Source organism: Zonotrichia albicollis, chromosome 6 (genome assembly GCF_047830755.1).
Source record: "Zonotrichia albicollis isolate bZonAlb1 chromosome 6, bZonAlb1.hap1, whole genome shotgun sequence".
Lineage (NCBI taxonomy): Eukaryota > Metazoa > Chordata > Aves > Passeriformes > Passerellidae > Zonotrichia > Zonotrichia albicollis.
In genome coordinates, this window is record NC_133824.1 from 60,282,487 (window position 1) to 60,308,909 (window position 26,423).

Genomic DNA, 26,423 nt, shown 5'->3' on the forward strand with positions numbered 1-26,423 from the left:
CCCTCTGGGTGCTCCCTCAGGAATTCCCACTCAGCCACCAGAAGCTGTGTCCACTCAGCTTCCACCAAGAGCCCCCCAGTACAACCAAACCCAGACTGGCAGGACTCTTGGTGACCCCCAAAGTGCAACCACCCCTGAGAGAGCTGCAGAGACAGCCAAGGTCACACAGGGAGCAGGGGGACACGGGGACCCCGGGAGGACACAGCTGTGTCACTGCACAGGGATTCTATGGCAAAATCAGCTGAATTATTTGGGGTTGAATTAAAGCTGCATGAGCTTTCCTTTTTTAATCACAGGAATAAATAGCTGGGTGAGTCAGTGCCTGAGAAAAGGCAGCAGCAGCTCCTGGATAAACAACCTGCTGCTCCCCAGGGCTGGATCCAGCCAGGAAAGGGTGAGAGGGACCCAGGAGAGGCAGCACAAATTCAGGGAGACACCTCAGAGCCTTCCCCTTCACCTCCTAGTCACGCCTTGAAAAGGCTGACCTAGAACAGAGACTGGATGGAGTTAAAGAGTAAAATAGGGATTTATTCAAAGCATCTCCTCCATGGATCTGCCTTGGGCAGCACCAGAGCCCAGCCAGGGCTGCACCCAAGATGAACCAAAATGGCCCCAAAATGCACGGCCGGGCATGGGGTCTGTCCCTGGGATCAGTTCTGCTCCATTTGCACCTTGCAGTTCATGGTCCCATTCCAGCTTTAGCCCAGGCAGTCCCACCCTGCTTGTTTTTCTCTCTCCAGCCCACAGTGTTTGTGCTCTTGGGCTGAGATTTGGGTCATTTGTCCTTGGTGCCCAGCTGGAGCAGGAATTGTTTTGTCTCCCTGCTCTGTGCACAGAGCTCACCATCCCACGATGTGAACTCCAGACCCTCACACTAAAGCAGCACAGAATCTGAATTTTAGAACAGAAAAGCTCAAACCTGAGGCATCACCATTCCCATGCTGAGGGAAGATGCTGAACTGAAAGCAGAAGGAGCCAGGTTTGTACAGGAGCCAGGCTGCACAGGCAGCACCCAGCCCCACATCACCCAGTGCAGCCTCTCCCAGTGCAAATCACCTCCAAAAAAATAAATAAATACCAGAAAAAATCCAATTGCCAGCATCTGAACATCCCACTTTGGGCTTTTTTCCAAGCAAAGCATCCCTGTATGCATTAGCCATTGTCTCCCTCTAGTGCAGGCAGACACCATCCTGCTCCTCTCCTGCCTGGCTGGGCACCAGGAGCTCTGCAGAGACCCCAGCCCTGGGAACACACCAGCACCAGCCCTACCTTTGCACTGATCAATCAGCTTCCCACAATTTTTAATTTTTTTCTCATCCCATTTTTTCTCATCCCATTTCTCAGTGACCACATTGGATGAGCAGTGTTTTGTGCAGGGCTGGAGAGGACAGTGAGATCAAACAGCATCCTTCCCTCCTCCCAGTGCCCTGGGGAACCAGCCTGACCTCTCCTCATCTTCCAGAGAGGGGATCAGCCTTTGCTCAGCTGAGCTTTCCACAGCTGCCTCTAACCCCTCTGTACATCCCCTAAAGCCCAATAAAAACCTGAGCTTAAATTTCAAAACGAAAAAGATCTCCCGTCCTCACCAGGGAGAATTCCTGCCAAGAGAGAAAGGGAATGATGCTGCAAATCCATCCCCTTTTCACTGCAGCAGCACCTTCACCCCCTGCCCTGCAGCTCAGCCCACACAAAGTCAAGAGTCTGGAGACACAGGAATGATCCAGAAGCTCTCCAGGCACTGCTGTCCCTTCCAAAAGCATTTATTTATTTGTTTATTTATTTATTGCATTGCAAACCACCTTTTGAAGGAAAAAAGGACCTCACCTTACCTGCAGAGCCCAGATGCCATTGAGATGATGTTTCAGAGGAGCTTTCCCAGCATGGGTGGCCAAGAGGACTCCCCTGAGGGAGGCAAGAAAGAATCAGAGCCACAGGGACACCCCCAGCCCAAACCATCACCACTGAAACTCCTGGGTGATGTTCTTAAATAATTTTAAACCAGTCAAAACTGCATGGATCCATTAAACTGTCAATTACACCTCAAAACAGGTGTTTAGACACCTGCTAGAGCCTCTGACCCCAACCCAGGAGACCCTCCAGGGTTCAGGTTTTCTTGGATCTGCAGTTGTAGGGGTGTGTTTCTACATCAAACACCCACACAAGTCAGGCTAATGGCATTTGAGTTTTTACTCCATGGAACACAACACTTCAGTGGCCACAGCTGGAGGCCAGGGGTAGTTCCTGCTGAGAGGAAACCACATTTTTTCCAGGTTTTTTCTTCCTCTTCTGAGCTGTTTCACAGCTCTCAGCAGGACTTGGCATGATGCAGATCACTGGAACCATGTGAGGAAGAGGCTTCTTTACCTCCTGCCTGGTGAAGGCCAAATATTAACTAAAAACCAGCACAGAGGGGAGTGTGAACAGCTCAGGGTGAGCAGTTTGATCTGTTTCACCTCTGCAATTAACCCCCCAATTAATGACTGACCCCTGTTTTATCACTTTCCCTCAGATAATCACGCCCTCAAGTGTTCCAAAAAACCAAACCACCCCTCACCTTGCCCACTGCAGAATCCCACAGGACTGAGAGGTTCCTCTAAGACACAGAGGAGAGGCCACCTGATCTCCCCACAGAATCCCTGTCCCATCAAAGACCCTCCCACACTTGTTCCCAGCAAAGCACAAGGGAACAGAGCATCCAAACCCTGTCCCAGAACTCCTTCCAGCCCAAACTCCCACCCAGGGGCTGGATTTGGGGCAGAGGAACACACTCTGCTCACCACTGGCTTTGTCACATCCAGTGATTCCAGCTGTTCCTCCCCCTGGCACTCCCTCATCTTTCCCAAAAACAACAAATGGCACAGAACCACAATTTACATGACACTGTGATGGGGATTTCTTGTCTTTTTTAAAACTTGCTGCCTCCTCCTCTGCCCAAAAACAAGCACAGCCTGATGCTCATTTTGGGGAGGGGAGAGGTGGAAACCTCACCTGAGTCATCCAAACTCACTTGAAAGAAGAGAGCAGGAACACCTTGAATAATAGCATCCCTTTATTTGCTGACACCATTACAAAAACTGATTACATTAGCAACCAAAAAAAAAAAAAAGAAAAAAAAAAGGAGTGTTTACTTGAGGTTGAAGTCAGAGGCAGCTAATCCCAAAAATGTAATTAAGTAAAACAGTGTACAACATCAGTATTAAAATGTCATTTCCCACTGGTGACTTTACCATGTTGGAATTTTCTGAACAAGTTTTATTGAGCAAAATAAGATAAAAGATTATGTGTTTACTGTCTCTCCAGGAATGTAAAGGTCTAATTATCCAAACAGGTTTGTTTTTATTATAAAACTAAACTCTGGAGGTGTCTACAGAGTTGGGGTTTTTTTCTTTAAATCAGTAGTCTAACAAGGATTAGAAAAGACAAAACTCTGTTCAGTGTTTCTGACGAAGTAGAAAGGGTGAAAACATAAATAAGGCTTTAATTTGGCAAAATATAATACAATGCCTTCTGCTATCCTCAAATGAACGATTCCCCCGTGATTTCACTCTGCAAGAGAAACACAAATCACCAGGTCAGAGGGTTAGAATAATTCCATAATTCCAGCACCTTGCCTGCATTTCTTTGGTGTCAGCCCATGAGGAAGCCCAGGGAATGAGCCTGGGTGGTGGAGCTGAGCAGGAGCAGCCTCCCAGAGCAGCCAAGGTGCAGCAGCATCTCCCTCCCTCCCTCCCTCCTGGACACCCAGGCACCCTCTGCCAGCTCTGCTGCCCCTGCTTTACAAAGGCAGGAGCACAAAAAGCTCCTGAACCAGGAATGCAACAAATCCCATCCTCAGCAGGTGAAAGGCAGCTCTGACACTCCTCAGTGAGTGCTGCAGTTCCCAGTTCAGACCCAAATCTGCATCAGCTTCCTTAAACAGCTCAGTGTCTTGAGCTTATCCAACCTTCAGCTGACTCTGGGTTGTTTGACTTTATCTACAACTCCTGGAAGGTGAAGGTGCCTGTGCTCAGCTGGGGCTGGGCTCTGTCTGCAGCAGCTCTGACACAACCAGAGCACACAGCCTCCAGCTGTGCCAAGGGAAATACAGGCTGGATAGCAGGAAAAGTGTTTCACAGAAAGGGTGATAAAGTTCTGGAATGGCTGCCCAGGGAGGTGGTGCAGTCCCCATCCCTGGGTGTGTTTAACAGAGCCTGGATGTGGCACTGGGTGCCAGGGCTGAGTTCAGATGTTGGGGCTGGGTTGGACTCAATGACCTTGAAGTTCTCTTCCAACCCAGTGATTCTGTGAATTCTGTGAATCACCAGGTTTCCAAGCTGGAGCATTAAAATGAAAGCCTAGTCCACATGTCTGTAACTGATTAAGAGCTCATGACAGGCTGATGTTCAGACACTCCCAGCCACTGCTGTGGGTTATTTCATATCCTCCATCCCAATCAGAGCACGGGAGTGCAGACAGTTTGCTGGTGGGGCAAACAAAGAGAAAAAAAGGCTCTGGGAGAACAAAACTTGGGGCAACCAAGGGGTGGAATTACCTCCCTACATGAGGGACAGAAGATCAGTCTCAACTAACTGACAGGTGCATCCAGAGAGGAACAAATCCAGTGCCTACCAGGAGCTTTTTATGATTTGCATGTGAAATTTGGATGAGTATTAGGAAAAGATTCTTCACTGGAAGTGTCAGCAGGGTCAGGCATTACAACAGAGCAGTGATGGAACCTCCATCCCTGGATGTGGCACTTGGGGACATGGTCCGTGCTGGCCTTGGCAGAGCTGGGGAAATGCTGGACTCAGTCTCAGAATGCCTTTCCCACCTTAATAATTCACTGATTGTAAAAAGCCTCATATTCTGACATGAGAGCTGTTAATCTGAACAAAGCCCCACCATAACACAGCAGTGTCCCTCCCAGCAGCTGAACTGGGGGTCACTGCCCACACCCACCTGGCTGTAGTGTCCTCATCCCTTTGACAGCATTTGGCTTACTGACACCAGCAGCTTCTTGAGGTGACCCACATCCTGGGTGAGATTCACCACCACATTTCTCCTTTTATCACTCAATTCCTGGAAGAAGGAAGAAAAAAATCATTAAAAACTCATTTACAATCTAATTACCAAGAAAGCCCAGAATTAGATCCTCTGTATAAAATTACAACTCGTGGTGCAGAAGGGAACAATTCTTGTCAGTCAGAGGGTTATGGCCATGTGTAAGGAGAACAAGGCTCAAAGTCAAGGAGCCCTTTTCCTGTTCAGAGAATCACCTGCACATCCAGCCCCTACCCCACTGCCTGGGACTCCAGCCCTCCCTGCTCCAGGAATTGTGCAGGTACCCACAGCTGATCCAGCCCCAAAGGTTATTTCTCCACCAGCCTGGCTGAGCTCCTAGAAATGTGGTTTATAACACAGGCCAGGGCGCACAGCTGATGCCTCAGGGTTTAACTTTTCTATTTTTCAGGCTCTGTGCTGCTTTAGTGTGTGGGGCTGGGCTCCATATCAGGGGATGGTGAGCTCTGTGCACAGAGCAGGGAGACAAAACAATTCCTGCTCCAGCTGGGCACCAAGGACAAATGACCCAAATCTCAGCACAAGAGCACAAACACCATGGGCTGGAGAGAGAAAAACAAGCAGGATGGGACTGCAGGGGCTAAAGCTGTAACTGAACAATTAACTCCAATATGCAAATGGAGCAGAACTTATCAAAGTCAGAGACCCCATGACCAGTTCTCCATTTTGTGGCCATTTTGGTTCATCCTGGGTGCAGCCCTGGCTGGGCTCTGGTGCTGCACAAGGTGGAGGCATTGAGGCCTTTGAATAAATCCCTGCTTTATTCTTTAGCTCTGTCCAGTCTCTGTTCTAGCTCAGCCTTCACCACTCCTGAGCCCTGAGCTGGAGCAGCCAAACTCCTGCACCACCAAGGCCTGGGTGTGACTGAGGAGCTGAGGGAGGTGTCCTCTGCAGAACCCAATACCCCAGCCCAAGTTCCAGCTGTGGAACATCTGCCTGCAGTTCCACACCCTTCCCCACCCACAGCCATCCCACGGATTCACCCTCTGCTCCAAAGCCCTGGGAAATTCCCACTGGCCAGCACCAGAAAACAGGGAGAAAATGAAAACAGGAAAAATGAAAGCTACCACGAGCTAAAATGCTTCCTGTGCTGAAATGAAAATGCTGAGCTTGTGTTTTGAAACAAAAATAAATGTTTGGGGTTTTTTCTAAGAATTCAACAGTTTCTTAATCAGGAAGTGTCACAGCTGAAGATGAACTCTCCCCTTCCTGCCTCCCTGCCTGTCAGCCTGGGCTAACAGTGCGGTGTAATCCCTGTTTTAATATATATTTATTGATTAACTCCTGCAGAGATGCACAGAGCACTCCACATCCAACACACACCCACCTTACTGATCCTTATTCAGCCCAGAACACAGACATGCAGATCACCTGCAGAAGAGCTTTTCCTTGAAATTTAACAGCTAAAATAAGCAACTGTGCCATGGTGTCAGCACTGCAGAAGTACCCAATTCTCCACAGGGGCACAGAGGTGTCTGCAGCTCTCAGCATCCATCAGCCCCACTCTGGTGTTACCCACAGAATGAGACTGATGCATAATGTGGGTGCAAATCTCTCCCCAGAGCTCCAGGGAAATTAGAGGGAGTTCAGAGAGGGCCATTTTCCCTGCTCCCATTTGGCTGGAAATGCAAAATGAGCAGTAAATCAAACTCAAGCACCTGCAGCATTACAGGAACGACTCTGGGCTCAGACAAGAGAACAAAACAATCTACAGCAAAGCTCTTACTCCTGTGCAACTGGTAAACATTTGTCTACTGTAAGAAAATCACTGAGATCTGTATTAGGGCAGCCTTAACCTGTTTTACCCTATTAAAGCAGAAAATCAGGTCTGTCAGGGCTGAGACTTGGCTTAGCAGTGTCACACAGCCTGATGGCAGTGGAAGGGTAAAGGCAATTAGCAGCCAACAGATGAATTAATCCAGCTCTGAGCAGCAGTGAGGCAGCCTGGGCAGCAGCACAGAGCCAGCAGGAGCAAGGAAGGAGCCCCCAGTGCCCTCCCAGCCCCTCTGGGAACAGCTCCTCCCTCCCTGCCTCATTTACTGCGTCTCCCTTCTGTTCTGTGGCCTCACCAATGCCAGGCAGTGCTCACTCATGAATTACAGACACATCCCCAATCCTCCTGGGGCCAATCCTGACCAGATCCCAATGGATTTGGGCTCAGCACAGTGCTCCTGCAGCCCCTGCTAACCCAGGGGTGCACAGCTGCCTCACACTGCTGAGCCCCAGCCCTGTGCACTCCATGACCTGGGGGAAAGAGGGGACATTTAGGGCAGATAAACAGAATAAATCCTCCCCTGTGAGGATGCTGAGGCCCTGCACAGGCTGCCCAGAGAAGCTGGGGCTGTCCCTGGATCCCTGGCAGTGCTCCAGGCCAGGCTGGACAGGGCTTGGAGCACCTTGGGATAGTGGAAGGTGTCCCTGCCCATGGTATAGGGTTGGAACTGGATGGTCCTTAAGGTCCCTTCCAACCCAAAGCAGTCTGGGATTCTGTGATCCACTTCTCTGGGAGATGAGGATGAAGAGAGGAAGAGGATGGCAGTGTGGAAGCCCCTGTGATTTCAGACCCAGCAGCTACAGGAGGAGCTGAGCAGTCTGGACAGATTCCCCTTGGCTGTTTCACACATTTGGCATTCCCAGTTCCCAGTGATGGACTGCTCTGCACTGAGACTGGGGGAAAAGCACATTACATTGCACATAAGCCTCAAAATCAGCTCAGTGCCTAAGCAAGCTGCTGAATATAAATGACTTCCTTAAAGCACACTAAAAGCCCCCTTTAGTCATCAGCTGGTCCCATAAGTGACAAAGCAGCTGATTAGAAACCCCAAATGGTCTATTTTTAAACAGAAAGCAAAGGAGTCTAAAGAAAACACTCTGAGTGTGTTTGAGGGTTTATGCAAGTATCATTTCTCAATTTTGTGGGTTGGTTCCAGCACCCAGAAGGAACAAATATGTTCATTTTTGAGCATGTGTTTTCAGGTCCTTAGTAAAAATAAAAAAAAAAAAAAAAAAAAAAAAGGCACTGTTGCTAGGTGGAAGTGGCTGGAAGACTTTCTTTTTTGATCTCAGAGCTATTTTCAGCTGGGTTTTTAGGCTTCTGGGGAGACAGTTTCCTTTTCTCCCCTCAAAAAAAGGAAAAAAAAAAAGGCAGCAGAAAAGGCTTGGAGAAAAGATAATGTTCTAATTCCAGCCTCTGCCAATGGCTACCTGTCAAGAGTGCTGCTTAGACAATTAATGTATTTTTACTAATGAAAGCTTAATTGCAGGTTTATTAGGACTGTTTTTCCACACTCCTCTTTAGAATAAAGCCATGGATATTCTGGCAGAAGCCTGGGCTCACAATGTGCAGCAAGAGCAGAGCAATGAGAGAGCCACAGGGGTTTTGTAAGGTAAGGCAATTAAACCAAACAAGTACATTTGGGCCACACAGGGCACATCTGGTGACAGCCCAGCTCAGGAGGGCTGCCCAGAGCCACCAGCCACAGATACCATGGCTGATGGCTCTGGTGTCACTGCTGATGGCACTGCTGTCCCCATGGATAAGCCATGAAGGCACAGCACAGAGAGCTGGCATTGGTTTGAGGGGGGCTTTTCTCCAGCTGCTGCAGACAGGGACACAGCTCCTGACTGGCACTGATGCCTCAGGTTTTGGCTTTTCTGTTTTTCAGGTTCTGTGTTGCTTTAGTGTGAGGGTCTGGGCTCCATATCAGGGATGGTGAGCTCTGTGCACAGAGCAGGGAGACAAAATTCCTGCTCCAGCTGGGCACCAAGGACAAATGATCCAAATCTCAGCCCAAGAACACAAATAAAATGGACTGAAGAGAGAAAAACAAGCAGGATGGGACTGCATGGGCTAAAGCTGGAATGGGACAATGAACACCAATATGCAAATGGAGCAGAACTGACCAAAGTGAGAGTGTCACACACATCTTTTATGTAAAATCTTTTCCTTAGGATTTTTCCTCCTGAGAAGCTGAGAGACCTCAGGAACAAAATGTAAACAATGATTATCTCCTGCTGTGGAATGCAACAGGTGCATCTGTGATTGGTCCATGTTGGTAATTTCTAATTAATGGCCAATCACAGTCAGCTGGCTCGGACTCTCTGTCCAAACCACAAACCTTTGTTATAATTTTTTCTTTTTCTATTCTTAGCCAGCTTTCTGATGAAATCTTTTCTTCTATTTTTTTAGTATAGTTTTAATATAATATATATAATAAAATAATAAATCAAGCCTTCTGAAACATGGAGTCAGATCCTCGTCTCTTCCCTCATCTTTGGACCTCTGTGAACACGGTCACATGAGAGACCCTGTGACCAGTTCTCCATTTTGTGACCATTTTGGTTCACCTTGGGTGCAGCCCTGGCTGGGCTCCTGTGCTGCCCAAGGTGGATCCATTGAGGCCTTTTAATAAATCCCTGCTTTATTCTTTAGCCCTGTCCAGTCTCTGTTCTAGGTCAGCCTTCACAAGGCATCAGCACGAAAACCCCTGGCCTCCCCTGGGAGGGCTCAGCAGCTCTCCCATCCTGCAGGAATCATCTCCCAGGCCCAGCTGCATCTCTGGCTCAGCCATGGTGAGCCCAGCACAGGGTCCATCAGCATCCAGGAGTGATGAGCCTGGAAAAGCCATTTCATTCCTACTGATGACTGCAAAGGCTTTCCTGCAGCTCTCCTCAGAGGACCCCGAGCTTCCTCTCACAGCTGATGAAGCCACTTAGGTTCAGCAGCTAAAAGGAGCTGATATAAATTATTTGTGCTATCAGCAAGTGCTCCTCTGCCCCTCAAATGACAGCAGGTCCTTCGTCTCAGAAGAAAATGGGGAATGAGCTGCATTGACACCACTGAGCTGGGAGAGAATCTCCTTCAGCCTTCCCAAGTGCCCTCTGGAAAGCTGTTCCAGGGCTGGTGTGAAAGCTCTGTTTGTCAGAGATGGAAAAAGCAGTGACAAAGCCCCAGCCCCTGTGCAGGTGGTGTCTTTAGGGCAATGCTCTGAGGACCAGATCCACACCCAGCTGTGCTAACACCAACCCACAGGCTCAGGAGAGCCGCCCAGTTCCAGCCCCTAAAGCTGGAATGTCCCTGCTGGAGGATACAGGAACACCTCCAGCCTGCAGAGTCACCCACCCACAGCATCCAGGGCTGAAACTCATCTTAGCAACATTTTGCTGCTGGGCCACATCAAGATCAACACAAATTCCAGCTGAAATCAAGTTCTGGCTCTTGGCCACAGCTGCAGAGGAGCAGAAGGAACCATGTTCTGGCATGAGAATCTCTGAGTGTTACAGATTGTGCAAGACTGCCTTTTTTTGGCATTACTGATGTCAGAAGGTCCAACCCCACAGTGTTTTCAGCCCAATTAGTCATCAGCAGAGTTATTTTTGGCTTCCCTTTTCCCTTCTTGAAGGGACAAATCTGGGGATATCCCCACTTTTGCCCAAACCAAACAAAAAACCCACCAAAAGCTCAGAATTCCTCCCTCCCTTTTTGCAAATCTGAGGCACAGGAAGGAGGTCACGATCCAGACAGCAGCAAAATTCCCAGTGAATCCTTGACACCCTGGCAAGCTGCAGCACTGGATAAAGCCCCAGTCACCCAAACATCCTGTTCCTGTGCTGGGCCTCACTTCCCAAAGCTGCCACTTTGAGATGTGAGTGGCCCCTGAGCAAGAGCTCCAGGAATCACTCACCGAGTCTGTGCAAACGTCGCTGTTTTCAATAACATTGGCATCCCCAAAAACCTTCCCAATCTCTCTCTCCAGAGCTGCCAAAGACTCCTGGGCCTGCAAGGCAAAGACAGGATAAAAAAAAAAGACATATTTAAAACAAAAAAAAAAAGGAAGGAAGAAACAGGGAAGGCACAACAATTAGCAAAGCCCCATCTCCCTGAGAGCACCAGAGATCTTTAGCTCTGTCTAAAGATTTCTGTTTTATGCCAGATTATGCCAGGAAATCTGTTTTATGCCAGATTTGCTCCAGGGACCAACCCATTTGCCAAGACTGACATTCTCCTCACAATCAGCATGTTGCATGTCAGCCTGTCTGCACCTGAGAGCAATCCTACAGGGAAGCTTTAATAGTTTCACATGAGGTTATTAGGTAAAAATCATGCAGTAAATTTTACAAATTTTGTAGGAGCGCAGGTCTCCAAAATCCTAACCCCATAAACCATGGACATCATGGCTTTGTATTCAACACCCAAAACAACTATCCAGAGCAATATGTTTTAAATTCTTTATTACAGCAGGTTTCCTTTAGCTTCCCACCTCCCCCAGTGCTTTTGTGACCATCTATCCCTGTCCAGGACAAAATGTGCTCCCCCAACAGCATTTCCCACTCCACCTCTGGAAGAATTCAGCCCAATTTGAAACTATCCTGGAGGAACAAGGTGTTGCAGAGCCTGGAGCCAGAGCCCAGCACTCCACAGGCTATTCCTGTCTCCATTTACCAATCCTCCCATGACACCTTTGTTTCTGGAGTGACAGACAGCACTGAGACTTCTCATGCTCCAAGATTTTCCACTCCAACCCATCTTGTCATTGAGGAAAAGCACAGGAAACCCAGCTCTTTGTCCCATCACACTTGCACAGATCCAACTTTTAGGATTTGCAGTCTACTGGGTTACAGTGGACATGTCACCACGTGCAAAAGGGCAGATGCTTTGTAAAGCAGCTTGCAGCCCTCTGCCATTTGAGACTGGGTTTAAAAAACTGTAGTGTGGGTGGAGGGCTGTGGGATGGGCTTTTCATTAGGCTGGGGTTTCCTTTAAATAAAGAATTGTCAGCCACAAATCACCACTTGTACCTATTGGCATAAAATTATCATGAACAGGGGAATCTTTCAAGAAGGATGATTAAACAAGAGCTTTTAGCAGTTTTATCATTTCATCATTTCATTTTAGCTGCAGTTTCATGCCTTTCTGACGTGCAGGTAGAGCTCTTACTGTCCCAGCCAGTGGAGCAAGACACCCACCAGCTCAAATCAAGTCACAAATCATCATTTCCAGCACTGCAAAACTACAGACATTATATGTGTAACTGCTAAGGGTCTCTGCTTACCTTGGGCAAGTCACCAGCTACTTTTTCTCTTTCGTTTTGATCAACTTTGAGTTTTGATAGTGTTTCATTTAGCTGTGTTTTCAGCTGCAAAAGAGTAAGCAAGCAGATCAGTTCCACTCCCACACACAGATCTCCTCTGTCTGTCCCAGGGATTAACCCAGTGCACATGGACTGCAAAGGGAGTCAGATTTACTAACAATTACTGCACACAGGGGATTAGTGCACATGTATGATGAGGTTTACCAGGACAGTCAAGGAAGAGAGACTCCATCTGTAAAGATAAAGGTAAAGAATGGAAACTGCAGAAGACAAAAACATGGTTGGCATTGGCTTCCTTATGAGTGGTTTCAACTTTTCAACTCCATTCCAGGAGGAGCATCAGCCTCTCCACTCAGCATCCTTATCAAGGGAGTCAGCCCAGACTCCAACTTAATTCACAGCAAATATGCAAAAATGAAGATTGTCATCTTGCTAGGAGCAGGCTAAACAGTCTCTCTACTGCTGAACAAACTAAAAAGCTCTACTTATCATCTTAATAAAGCACCACTTACTACAACTATGTTGACTTAACCAGTCTGTTAATGGCACATCAAGGCATGAATCACTGACAGGGGGATATTAACTTGTCGATTGTGTTTAGATTCAATCCAAAATAGTGAAACTATTTCAGTCAAGAGGGATGAATACTTTGTACTGGCTGCAGTCAGTACTTAGTAAACTGCAGCCTTTCCAAAGGATACACAGTTTTTTTTAAAGGATATTTTGATTGCTCTTCAATACAGCACACAGAACCAGCCAGAGCACTTGAGGCTTGAGCCTCAAACAGAAGTGCTAACAAGGAGCTCGAGTGCCAATTTTGTTGGATTTGTGCCTCTCAAGTGTGCTGTGCTAATGTTCACTATTCCTGCTGTCAATCTTCCTGCAAGCCAGCAGGAGATTAAAGGAGGGAACAATGGGCTACTCAGAGCCCTGAATTTTTACTGACTCCAAACCTACACACTGTGTTTGTCTCACCCTTGGAAGGCTTTTCCCCTTTTGGAGCACCTGGGCTGGTGAGTGCTGGACTTACACATTTTGGTGAAGCTCCTCTGCATTTTCACTTGCTTACCTTTTAAATAGTGGGGAACCCATTCTGAAACCCCACAATTTGTATTCCTCAGGAATAGGACAGCATTCCTGAGGCAGCTGCATGGAGCTGGCTGTTTAACACATTCTCACACTCCCACCAGCACAGCACACTGCACTCAAGCTGCCCTAGCTGGGAGCTCAGCTTTTTGAGCTTTTGTTGTGCACAGACATAATAAATTGTTGCCTCAAAGAGGTTGGTGTTTACTGATTAACTCCCAGATATGCATTCAATTCCCATTTTCCTTGCTTTCAGAATGAGAGGCTTTGCTTGCTGAGGCTAGTGTACTATTATCTTAAGCACATTGTTACTGGTGGTGGTGACTTTTCTAAATCAGCTTTTTCAGCCCAGTTCCATCAGCGGCAGTAGCCTGGTTGTCCCATCATCCCACAGACACGGTGACAGGGACAACCATCCCTAATTCTGCCTCAAAAGCAGGAAAGCACTGGCCAAACACAAGCAGAGGAAGGCTCTGACTGCTCCTGCAGCCTTAAAAAACAGGTCACTGAAACAAGTGAGAAGGGAAAGGGCTCAAAATGGAAAACCATGCATCCTTAGGTCCATCCTGTTAATCAAAGTCCTTCTTGAGAAAGCTGCTATAGGAGCATTATTGGCTGGAAGCATTTCCAGCCAAACAGGCTGTGACACATGCAAGCACCAAGCCAGCACAGCCATTCAGCCACAGCAGGGTGTCAGCAGCTGAATGGCTGAATACTCTGAATTCATCCAACTTTGGGTCTGGCCAATTTCTGTTCATACAGAGCAGGATGGAAAAGGCTCTGCACAGAGCAGGGATAGCACTGCTGCATCCTCAAAAGCTTTGGGGGGGAAAAAATCCACCAGAGGAGAATAATCCTGCAGTTAAACTGATGAGAGCACCACTTTTGTTGCTCCAAGGACATTACATTTGCTGCTGCATATGCCTACACTGCAAATCTTCTCAAGAAGTTTCAGGAATGAAAGTCTTACAGACTTGGGGAAAAGGTCTTAAGAACCAGACATGCTATTGTTAGGAGCAGAGAAAAGAGACAAATTGTAAAAGTCAGACTACATAAATGATTTCAATGGACAAAAATATCAGGCTGAAGAGGTTAGCAGAACAGACAGGATTTGAAATAAGTCTCCCCTTCAGGTGTATGCTGGGAGCCTCGTTTGTGCCCAACAAGCTTCTTACCAAATTTAACTCTTCATTCTGTCTTACTGCTTCAGAATATGAATCATCAAGTTTTTTCTGCAATTCAGTCAAGAGATCTTTGAGCTGAAATGAAGTTTAGAGTTTTTTAGGATTTGTCTCCTTAGTATGCCCGTTCTCTTCTGCTCAGTTATTAGTGTGCTGCTCTAGCCTAAGGTCACAAGCACACAAACTCCTCAGCCACAGGGGCTAAGCACTAGGTTAGTTTGCCAGGCAACTGGTAATCAAAAGGAAAAAAAAATAAAATACAGCTTGGACAATTGTGTTTACCTCTCTGACTTCTGAAACATAAGTGGATCGTTCTATTTCTGCCTTTTCTAGTTCACTTTCCAAATGTTCTCTCTCTTTTTTAAGCTAGAAACAGAAAAACAGAGTTAAATCAGATGTTTCCAGTGTTTTCTTGCAGCATCATTTGCTTGATTATTGGCTTGATTATTTGCTTATAATTGGCTGTAAATTTCTATCAAATATTCCATGATGTTTTGAGAGCATTTCAAGCCCAGCAATTGCATGGATTTAAACATCAAAAATAAGATAAAAAGAGAAAGTATCAAAGCCCATGATTGTCAATAAGCAGTGAACTGCTCAGTCTCCCAAGAAAGAGCCCCAGTGGGTGAGTACAGAAGTAAAAACCAGAACAACTTCCCAGCTTCTCTGCCTTTTAAAAACCCTGCCCCAAAGGCTCAGGTTAAACTGCAGCACAGGCTGGGAGAAGTTCAGATTTACAGCACAAGCCTAAACTGTGCTTCAACAACAGAAGGCTTCAAAGACAAGAAGAAAAAACCACCTGCACCTACAGTTTCAACTTCTTTGTTTTCTTCCTTTAACCTCTCCACCTCGTGCTGCAAGGAAGTGACCACAGAATGTATCTGCAGTTTGGGGGAAAAACAAAAATATTTAGTTAGGTTGGTCTGAGATAAACGCTGCATAAATACACAAAGAAATTATCTATAATATTGTAGAAATCTATAATAAATGATCTATAATATTGTAAAAATTATCCATAATACTGTTGTAGAAATTATCTATAATATTTAATCCTAAATATCTCAATATTTTATCCTAAAAATATTAAGGATGAAATCAGAGTGGCTGAATAAAATTAGATGCTCACTCAAATAATTCAATTTACTGAGTCTACACCGTTCCTATCTATTCCCAGCCCAAGTTCTCTGACATACTTAGAGCCCACATGGCTGAAAGATTTGGAATAGAAGCACTAATCCAGTTGTCCATTAGCCATGGTAAGGAAAATATCCTTCCCAGACTGGGAGTATTCACCATCCATGTACCCAAACCCAGCATTTTTAGTCTTATTTGGGGCTGTGTAAGTGCAGCAGATGGCAGCACATTATAGTTCCAGATCTGACAGCCTTTATAAGCCCCTCAAACAAGATGTTTATAAATCATCTGTTTGTGCCAGGCTCACACAGTGCCACTCAAATTTACAAAGCACAGATACTTTAGAAATTACTTTTTTTAAAAAAAGCTGTTTGACCTACTTTAATTCTAGATTAGAAAATAAACATAAAAGCCCTTTTTCTTCCCACTTTTGCTATCAACAGAGCCTTCCTAAAAGGAAAGCTTTGCAGGCAATTTCAAGTGTAATTAGTTGACCATAATGGATTGAGCAGCACTTTAACAGCTTTCAGAAAACTGTTATGATTCTATGATACTTCAATTTTAGCACAAAGAGCCCATATCTGCTCACAAATATACTCAGAAAAAACCTATGTGCTCAATAAAAACAGAGTCCAAGTTACCAGGATCAGAAAAACTTATATTTCTGGGCACATTAATGGGACACTTGTACAGTCAATCTTTGGCTTCCTATCCCATCAGCATTAATATTATTATTTATTATTTGGCTGCTTCCTGCAGCATCTGCAAAGGACTCCCCACCCCTGGAATTATCCAAGGCCAGGTTGGACAGGGCTGGGAGCACCCTGGGATAGTGGAAGGTGTCCCTGCCATGGCAGGGGGTGGAACTGGGTGGGATTTAAGGTCCCTTCCAACCCAAACCATTCTGTGATTCTGTGACACAGATTTATCATAATGGTCAAAGACTTTATACCTGTGCTGTTTGTTTTTCTTGCTTCTGTAAAAATGGCAAGAGAAATAGTGACATAAATCTAAAGATATCAACAAATCCTCAATTTTTCTGTCTCTTTTTGTGAAAATACATTCCTTCAAAAGTGGAAACCCAGCCTTTACATGAAGCAAAGTATCAGAGCACCAGAACACCACTGATATGAGGAATCATTTCTATTATACTTGTTGCAGACTTCACCTTTTTCATCCCCTGGCCATGCACACATCAAACCAGGCAGCCAGGACTGTTCCACACCTGCCTTCACAGAGCTCAGACACCCTCTGTGACTTCAAGCAGAGCCTGCCTGGCTGCTGAGGAAAAAAAAACCAACTTCAGAAATACCTGTTTAAGTTCCTTCTGTGACTCTTCAACTTTTATCTTCCATTTGCTTTCTTCCTCTTCCACACTCCTCTGTAGCCTTTGTAAAATCCCCTCCTAAGAAGAGAGAGAGAGATTTGAAAGCTCAGAGCAGAAGGCAGGCAGCTGGAACATCACAGAGGTGACCAGGCATCCCACTTACTGTCTCTGCCAGAACAGATTTGTATTTCTCACACTCCAGCTGCAGCAGGATGTGCATTTCCTCAGCCTCCTTCAACTTCTGCTCCATAGCCTGGCAAAGGAGGAAAGGCACCACAAGAGTCACATCTCAGTGGATGCATTTCAGTTCTATTCATCTTATTTCAACAAGCTGGTATCACTCCTGGGCAGTTCTGTCTTTCCAACCCACAAAAAAATAACAGCAAGTGCAGTGTTCACCTACAACTCTTAATACTCAGTTGTGACCGTGTTCACAGAGGTTCTTGGATGAGGGAAGAGATGAGGATCTGACTCCATGTTTCAGAAGGCTGATTTATTATTTTATTACATATATTATATTAAAACTATACTAGAAGAATAGAAGAAAAGATTACATCAGAAGGTTAGCTAAGAATAGAATCAGAAGGAATGATAACAAAGGTTTGTGTCTTGGATAGAGAGTCTGAGCCAGCTGACTGTGATTGGCCATTAATAAAAAGCAATCAACATGGGCCAATCCCAGATGCACCTGTTGCATTCCACAGCAGCAGATAATCATTGTTTACATTTTGTTCCTGAGGCCTCTCAGCTTCTCAGGAGGAAAAATCCTAAGGAAAGGATTTTTCATAAAAAATGTCTGTGACACTCAGTCATAAACTTTGAGTTACTGTAAAAAAACCCCATTACTTAAAAAAGGACAATGGGATGTTCAATTTGATGAGCTCACAATTCCACAAGGTACTTAGCAGAGATGCAAATACATTTCTGTGAATATCTGAACAGCAGGTTGCCCAGAGAAGCTGTGGCTGACTCATCTCTGCAAGTGTCCAAGGCCAGGGTGGATGAGGCTTGAACAACCTGGCCAAGGCAGAGGGGCTGGAACTGAATGATCTCTAACCCAAACCATTTCAGAATTAATATAAAATAATTTTCTTGTGACTTCTCTGAGAACCTGAACTTCCCAACCGACAGCACAATTTTCAATATTTATACTGGACAAATCCATTACCCCACACATCAGCTGTCCATCCTTTGTGCCTACCTTGACATCTTCAGATCCTGAAGCCTCTCTTAGGTATTCTTTAGCCATCTTCTCAAACCCACATATCCACTCACTGTGGCTCTGTTGGGAAACCATTCAGTTTAGGCTGAGAACAAGCTCTCCTCAGGCCATTTCCCTCCCCACTGCTGAGGGAGCAGTGTCCCAAGGCCCTGGAGCTCACACACAGCCCCATGGTTGTTGCTCAGGCACACTCAGCTGGCAGCAGCCCAGCAGCACGAGGTGATGAGACACACACAGCTCAGGGGGGCCTGGAGGAGCTGAAATGCAGCTGGGTGACACAGGACTCCCTGCAAGTGTCAGGGCTCTGCATAAGCATTTGAAGATTCAAAGGAATCTTCCCCCAAATCCCTGAGCACTTCAAGCAGATGCTGTATAACTCTAAAAACTTATTTTATAACCTTACAGAAAGTCCTTTTATATCAGGACACTTACTTTAGCACATTTGGGAACAATTTTAAATACAAATATTCAAAACCTCTAGGGGTTATAAATGAAATGCACCCATGTTTCCAGACTCACATGATGTCACTCACCCCATCTGAACCCCAAGAACCCAGGGCATTTCCCCTGAAAAATCACTGAAATTCACCAAAAATCACTGAAAGTCACCAAAAATATAAACTATAAAACTGGAAATCAGTGCTTGGGAACAAAATAAACCCTCCATAAATTGTATTAAGTGTCACTGAGGCACTGCAGCTCCTCTGGAAAGGTTGGGAATACAGGGATTCCCCATTGTGCCACTGAGCACACACAGCAGGCATTATCCATCCCTGAAAATTTATTATCTCAGTGAGACACAAGGTAACACAGACTGGTAAATCAGATGTTGGGGCATAAAACCCACAAGATAACAACTTTTATTTTGCTCTTTTAACACTTCTTGAAGCAACCTATCCACAGCTTTGCTTCCCTGTGCAAGTACAGGCATCACCAGCGAGAGCCACTCTGACCCCACTGCAAAACCCTGGGACAGAGGGGCTGTGAGGAAACACCCCAGGAGTGCCCAGCCCAGCAGGAGCAGAGCTCCCTGACCCCAGCAGGAGGTTAAACAGATCCACTTCTCTTACCATGTTGGAAGGAAGAGAGACTTTGGGGAAGAGCTTCTGGAGGAGCTGGCGCGTCTCCACCTCGGCAGCCTCCAAGTGCTGCTGCTTCTCCTAAAGCAAGAGAAGGGCACAGGTGACATTGGGGACCTCACTCACCGACCTGGCAACAGCCTCTCCTCTGCCTACAGCAATTTACTTAACCCAGGAGGTCTTTTTCTAAGTGAGAAAGGAGCTACAGTCTCTAAAATTGCAGTAAATTGCTTCAGAAATGGGCACCAAATTGCTTCAGAATTTGGCCTTTGCATTTGCTCTCACTTAAGCTTTTATTTTCTGCAGTTCTCCTCCAATCTAGCCTGTTTGTACAGAAATTACACCATTGTTCACTTGTCCACAACACAAACTGCACTGTGCTGAGTAACTGCACCCACAGATAGCACCAGCCCTGCCACTCAAGTGAAGTGAGCTCAAAATCAAATAGTTTAGTCAATCAACTATTTTTTATTTTCTAATCTGTACTTTTAAGAGAATGTTAGGTGTGAAAAAAATCACCGTAAGATAACATCATCACTTTGGAAACAGAGAATTAAAATCAAAAGGAAACTTTGTGTTAACGCACATTTGAACCAGGCCAAGAAAGTAAGATTTTCAAACATTACTTTTAAATACTTAAGACGAAGCCACTTAGATCCTCTCTTCCCAACCCTGGATGCAATGGGAGATAATTATTAGAGCTGTGTGACAATCTCCAGGTGTTTTTTGTGAGTTCTCTGCAAATATAAATACCCAGAGCCACAGGCACCACAGATCTGCCCTTCCATGTATTTGACATTAAAAGCAGAGCAGCCACAGGACATGTGCTCGCTATGCTCGTGGCAGATTGGGTTAGTTTAGCCATACAACACTCAGGCTCTCACTTAAACTTAAATGTGGAAAGCCTGAAACACTGCACAGAAGGGCAGCTTTCAGCCAAAATCCTCCACTGATAATTTAGGATTGTTTTTCCCTTTGACATCAGTGGTGCTCTGAGTTCCTCTGGTGCAAGGGATTGGTGGCGTGAGCAGGCTGAGATTCAGAGACAGAAACAGACAGGAGACATTAGGTGGTGAGGCTGTGCTGGGGGTTAGCTGGCAGCAATTTAGGAGCCACCACGAAGGGGCAAAAGGCTTTGCTGAGGTCTTCCAGCTGCAGGAGAAAGCAGGCAAGCATTAGCACACAGTGAGAGCAGGGACAGGTCCTGCCAGCACAGAGACAGCTCCAGAACAGACACACAACCCCAAAGCAGAGCTCCTCTGCTCCTGGCTGCTGCTCTTAGGGTGAGTTGGATGCTTTTTCTTTTTGAGTTCTGCACAGTGGCAATGAACACTGAATCAGGCCCATGGCAAACACAAGCAACTCACATCCCAGATCATTTTGAACATTGGTCCAAGATTCCCTATCAAGCTTCACGTGCCTTCAAAGAAGGAAATTCACAGCTGTGGTGAGAATTTTCTGAGAAGCTCCCAAATATTTTAATAATAATAATAATAATTTAGTCCTGGTTCTTCCCAGATCCCACAGATCTGTTCAAGCACAGCCAAAGCCCACTAGAAGAAAGCAGGTTGCTCACCAGCACAGCTTTTTATCTGGAGCTCCCCACAAATCAAAACCAATTTTCACAACAGCTCTAACAATTATGCAAACAGAAATCAAAAGTCAGCATGCCCACAAACTAACCATTCAAAAAAAAACCAAACAAACAACCTAAAGACAACAGGAAGAAGCAGAGGTGAAAGTATATGAATGATCACTCAGAAGAGGTTATACTTAAACTGCAGTAAAAGTTAAATGTCTCCATTTCACTTAAAGAACCAGCTGCAGATCTGCTTCTAGCTTAATGCATCATTTCTAGCAGTCAACATTACAACCTTGGCAGTCTTGTTCACTTTGTCCTGCAGCAATTTTTCAGTTGATGCCAATGCTTCCATTGCTTCCCAGTTTTTCTCCCGAAGGTCCTAATCATTTTTAGAAAGAATGATTTCAGTTCAGCCAATATTTAAACTGTTTGTGCTTTTACTTCAGAGAAATATTTCCCATTACATTCCACCATTTGCATTTAAATGCTGGTTACTGCAAGGTGATTTTGCTGGGGAGTATGACATACACTAGCAAAAACAAGTGTGATGTTCAAAGAGTCTGAATGAAAAGTGGGAGGGAAAAAAATGCCAATTTCTGCCCAACCTGTCCCATGTCCAAAACTGATGCAAGTGTTACTGCAGAGCATTATCACTACAGCGACCCCACACTTTGACTGCACTTGTAAGAAGAAAAGAGGGAAGTTTTCAAAAGTAGTGAGGAACACAGACACCAAACCACAGATTACACAACAGAGTGTTAGGCATGTTGCAGTGCAGAACCCAGCATGGACCCAGGAGACATGGAGGTGTGCACATTTACACCCCAGCCCAAACCCGGCACTGATTCTGGGAACGCACAGCTCAGGGTTTGCAGCTCTGTCCACTACACCCACAGAGAGCTGGTTTGGTGCTCAGCAGCCCTCCTGGGAGGCTCTGGGATCTCAGAAGAGGTGAGCACATCCCAGACCCACGTGGGAAGGCCACGGTGCCACCCTCCTGTGTCTTTCTTGGCGAGGTCATCAAACGTGTACTCCACAAGATGTCAACACAACCAGTGAGAGCCTGAGAGCTCTTCTAAGAGCACCTCACAGCTCCTCTGAAGGATGGTGGGGCCTTGCAGCAAGGAGATTACAGTGCTTGGGATTTAGATTTCATTTTTTCCAACCCTCAGAGCAAATCTCCTTTAGCAAAGAGTTATTTTGGAAAGGTTGCATCTTGAATTCATCAAAAGCCTAGCAAGCACCTACACTAATTTTACTTTACCACTTCTATTAGCCCATAATCCTAAGGGCTGTTCACAGGATATAAACACAACACTGGATAAAACTGAGAAAAAGCTGGGACCTACAGGCCTGGTCTGCCTTTAGCAGCAGCCAGACTTTGCCTGCAGCACAAAGGATATTCAGACCTTGCGATTCTGCAGGCAACAAACTTTCTGTTTCACCTTTCCAGTTCCTCTGTCTGCTGAGACTACTTAGCCTCTTTCTCTAGTTTATTTCAGCTCTTAAACAGCACTCCTTGCTCAAAAATTCTCAACATTTTCCTTGTGCATTTTCCTTAGATTGTCTATTATAAAACAAAGCTTATTGTCTGGTACTCATTGGATTTTACAGGGTATCAAAGAGGGACAGGTGAGATGAACACCCTGTATTTTAACTTTCTTCCATATAACTTAAAAGATAACACTCCCCTGCCCTGCACAGGTAATGCATTACAAGGAAGTAACTCCACAGCTCTGTGATGGAAGATAAAATCTTTTAATTCCATCTACAAAGAACCCAGACTGCACCATCAGCAGCTGCTGTGCAGGGACGCTCAGTCCTTCACTTCCTTTGGAAGATCAGGATTAGCCACTCTCAGGAATGGGAAGAGCCAGATCTGAGCACCCTGAAGGTGATTTCTGCCCCATGTCCCACACAAGGACCAGAACTGTGTCACAGCTCAGCCCCTTTCCTCCTCCCTGCCCTTGGCAAAGGACATGTTTCTGAACAGGGTTAACCAGGTTCGAATCCAAATCCAAGAACTTGCTGTGGGATGTGTCCCCTAGCAAATCTCCCTCCTCTCATCCAATCAACAAATCCAGGAGCTGCCACAACTCTGAGCAGGGAAGTCAGGTGTGCTGAGTCACTCCCAAGAGGAAAGGAGCACCCAGGGACACCATACAGCTGTCAGAAACACTCTCTGCAAAATGCCCCAGGCCTCAAGGAGTGCTGGGAACACAGGTTTGGTTGTTTTGGGGGTTTTTCTGGAGTGGTGGGGGAAGAATTTCCTTACGTTGTTCTTTTTCCTCTGCTGCTCAAAAGCATCTCTCTGAGAGGCGAGCTCGCTCTGGAGATTGGCAATTTCCTTCTCTTTGCCTGCAACCCTGAATTAACAAAGGGAACCACAAACAAGTCAGGAGACATTGAAGAAATTCCCAGTGAAGCACTGACACCCTTTCCCACACACTAACTTGCCTTCCCTTTTCAGCTCTCTCTGAAAAGCTGTTTTCACTGACTTGGCAGCATTTTCTGCTTCCCACTGCTCCCTGAAGCACTCAGCCTGAGCAAACCCATTGTAAAGCTGTTGTTTGCCTACAACAGGCAGCTGCACACATTTAGCAGGGCCATGGAAAGGCAACACATTAGCTGAGGGTAGAGTCAGCCAGCCCACGCCAGTACAGCACCACAGAACAGGCACTGCCTGCTGGATGAGTGTTCCCTCTCAAGCACCTAATCCACAATTTGTAAGTCATTTAACTTGAAAGACAAATAATTCAGCCAGCTAAAAATGCATGACAGTGGCAATTTGCTTAGCACAATATAGCATTAGCTTCCACTTAGTTATTTAATGTGCTTCAGCCCCACATTATAACACACTTTTACCCCTGAGGTTTTCCCTGGAAGAGATTTCCAGATGATTTTGTAATAGGAACAACCCTCTGCTAAGCTGAAGTTCCAAGAAAAAAGCCTGTCACTTTTGCTTGAAACCCCAACATTCAACTCTTCAGCCATAAGCTGAGCTGGCATGCATTCAAAATAACATCAGTCAAGGCTTGCTTCTATGGTGGGCACAACACATTGCCAGCACTGTCTGTCTGCAGGAGATTACACCTGAGGATTACAGTGTGAGCAGAATCTCCCATGCTCAACTTCTATGAGACAGTAATTTAATTTCTTTCTTTTTTACTGGCCACTTCACATCCTCTGATATTGTACATTTGACATTTATTTCTAAATTTCCTGAGCAATCAAGTGAACTGAATCAATTCTCTAATGCATTCAGCAACCTGGCAGTACTCACACTTGTAGAAGCTCCTCACTTTGGACAGCCAGAGATGCCTACAAAGAGATCAGAGATGTATTAGGAGCAGAGCAGCAGCAGAGACCAGGATCTGCCTTGTTCACAGGCACTGCTGCACTCTGGGCCCTTGAGGGAATCCTGTGCAGCCTCTTCTGGCCAGGAACACAGCAGGCATAAGAAAGAGCATAAGGCTGCTGTAAATCCATATGATAAAAGGAAGCAGGAACAGATATGCAACAGCCAGAAAAGCTGGCTCAGTATAACCCAACCCCTAAAGGTGCCCCTGGATTTCCATGGGCAGTACAACTCCTGGTTTTCCATGCCATCCATGCAAGCTACCACCACCCACTTTTGACTTCTCTCAGTAACACTGCAATTGGAAGCTGTACCTGTTTGCAGTTCTCCTGCTTTAATTCCTGTATTTGAGCTTTGAAAGATTCGTTTTCTTTTTGCACATCCTGTTGAAAGAAAAAAGGCAATATATGTATAAATAGATATGTATATGTATAGATATGTATATGTATAGAGATATTATAATTTATATAGAGAGATATACACTCACATATATACACACTCTGTGTATATATATAGATACACACTTCTCAAGATAAGGTGTTTCTATAAAAACTTTACCTGTAACTGTTTGACTTGGTTTGCAATTTCTCTCTCTTTTTCTTCCACCAAAGCTTTCAACTTCTTCATTTGTTCTTCTTCCCCTTTCAACCTGCAGAAAGTAAGGAGAAAGGGTTAAAGTAGGGAAAAAATGCTAAAGAATTTATGCTAAGAAGGGACAGCCACTCACAGTGGGGCAGTTTGTGCAGCAGGAGATAAATACATTTTGTGTGTTGAGGCTGCCTCAGGTACCACACACAGGCTGTGCCCCAGCTCTGCTGGGAGAGCAGCACAGCCCAGGAGCTGCTTTGCAGACAGATCCCCTCCTGGCACAGTCTCATACAACCTTCCTCTGCCTTGGAGCAGCCAGACAAAGCAGAGGAAAGCCTGGCAGCATTTCTCCATAAAACAGGAGTTTTGAATTGGCTATTGCATCTCAGCCTGAAAATGGCACAAACCAGATCTGTTCGCTGCTGCCACAGGCACTGCAACCTCCAACATGCTGAACAGCAGGAGGAATGAGCACCAGACATGAGCAGCAGCAGCAACTCCACTGGTTAACAGAGCCCTGGGTGCACATTCCCAGTGTGAGAGCAGCTCAGGGCAGGGACACCAGGCATGGCAGCAGCCACCAGCACTAACAGCTTATTTTAGCAAAGCCCGTGAAATTCCTGACAGCGATTCAAACATTCCAGCTGGAGATAAACTCAGTGCATATTCCCAGCAGGCACCTGAGGAAGTGCCACTCTGCATACTCACAGGTTCTCCACGTCCTGGACTTGGGGTGCAGCAGGGACCTGAAAAAGTAATTCCCAGTCTCATTTTGATGGCACAGTTTTCAAATGAACAGCAGCACACAGCTTGCAAGACACTTGCCAAAGAAATACCAGGAATTTTGCATCAGGCATTGCTCCAAGAATATCTAATCACATAATGGATTTCAGAAACAGAGCTTACACCAAGCATCCCAAACTTCACACCAGCCAACTGCTCTCCATTCCATCTTCCCCCTGGGATAAATGCCTGTGTCTAGACATCCACCCAAAATAAAAGTCCAACTCAGCCTCCTCCTTTTACCATCAACAAAAATCCAAACTGAGCCAGAATAGCACCTTATTGGAAAAATTCTTCCATTAAGTAACACCTGGCTTCGAGGTTGTCCAGTTGTCTGCTCTCAAGTTCAGTGCAGGAAATCAAAAGCCAAAATATTCCAGCCCCAGGGAAAGGCAGGAAGGAGTCACAGCACAGCCTGACCACTTCAAGAGATGCTGGTACACTCAGTTACAGCCAAAGCTCCTGCATGACCAGAGCCCTGCAGAGATGCTGCTCCAGCCTGGCAAGGAGGTGGCTGGGACACAGCTGGGGCTGCCTGTGAGCTCCAAGGCTTTCAGATCACCAAAGCTCCTCTTTATGCACAGCATCATCCCAGTTAAAACCTCCCAGAACCTGCTAGCCATGTAAAACCTGCTTTGGATGAACACAGCTGAACTAGTGGGCTCTCTGCATTATAAACAGCTTAGTCAAGTTGCATTTAAAACATCTCTAAGCTGAAGCCAATGCAAATCCTCTGTGTGAGGTAGAGGAGAAAAAAACAGTTTCCTGTTCAACCAAGCAGCACTCCCAAACCACATCCACTCTGCAGGCTGTACCTGTTGGAGTTGTTGCAAGTTCTGTTGTTCCAGCTCCTGCACTTTACTGGTTAATTGTGCAATTGTATCCTTCTGACCCTTTGGATAGATAAAAAACAAAGTTAGAAATGTGGCTTTAT

At 45.8% G+C, this 26,423-nt stretch overlaps 1 protein-coding gene across 11 annotated transcripts in view; it reads right to left on the minus strand.

Moving 5' to 3' along the window:
- Positions 1–3,031: 3,031 nt before the first annotated feature.
- Positions 3,032–26,423, minus strand: part of KTN1 (kinectin 1) — an 82,660-nt gene continuing 59,268 nt past the window's right edge. For 7 of the 11 annotated variants that reach the window (XM_074544011.1, XM_074544010.1, XM_074544012.1 and 4 more), the window contains 18 exons: positions 26,305–26,382; positions 25,415–25,452; positions 24,677–24,767; positions 24,433–24,501; positions 24,044–24,081; positions 23,036–23,126; positions 21,053–21,139; positions 19,170–19,259; positions 18,079–18,159; positions 17,041–17,130; positions 16,863–16,955; positions 15,226–15,297; positions 14,699–14,782; positions 14,411–14,494; positions 12,111–12,194; positions 10,743–10,835; positions 4,939–5,058; positions 3,032–3,546 (listed from right to left, as the gene is read on the minus strand). In XM_074544011.1, the coding sequence (XP_074400112.1) occupies positions 4,954–5,058; positions 10,743–10,835; positions 12,111–12,194; positions 14,411–14,494; positions 14,699–14,782; positions 15,226–15,297; positions 16,863–16,955; positions 17,041–17,130; positions 18,079–18,159; positions 19,170–19,259; positions 21,053–21,139; positions 23,036–23,126; positions 24,044–24,081; positions 24,433–24,501; positions 24,677–24,767; positions 25,415–25,452; positions 26,305–26,382 (1,368 nt within the window). In that variant the 3' untranslated portion in view covers positions 3,032–3,546; positions 4,939–4,953. The remainder of the gene's footprint in view (positions 3,547–4,938; positions 5,059–10,742; positions 10,836–12,110; positions 12,195–14,410; positions 14,495–14,698; positions 14,783–15,225; positions 15,298–16,862; positions 16,956–17,040; positions 17,131–18,078; positions 18,160–19,169; positions 19,260–21,052; positions 21,140–23,035; positions 23,127–24,043; positions 24,082–24,432; positions 24,502–24,676; positions 24,768–25,414; positions 25,453–26,304; positions 26,383–26,423) is intronic. The other 4 variants (XM_074544016.1, XM_074544015.1, XM_074544018.1 and 1 more) reach the window with 4 other exon arrangements.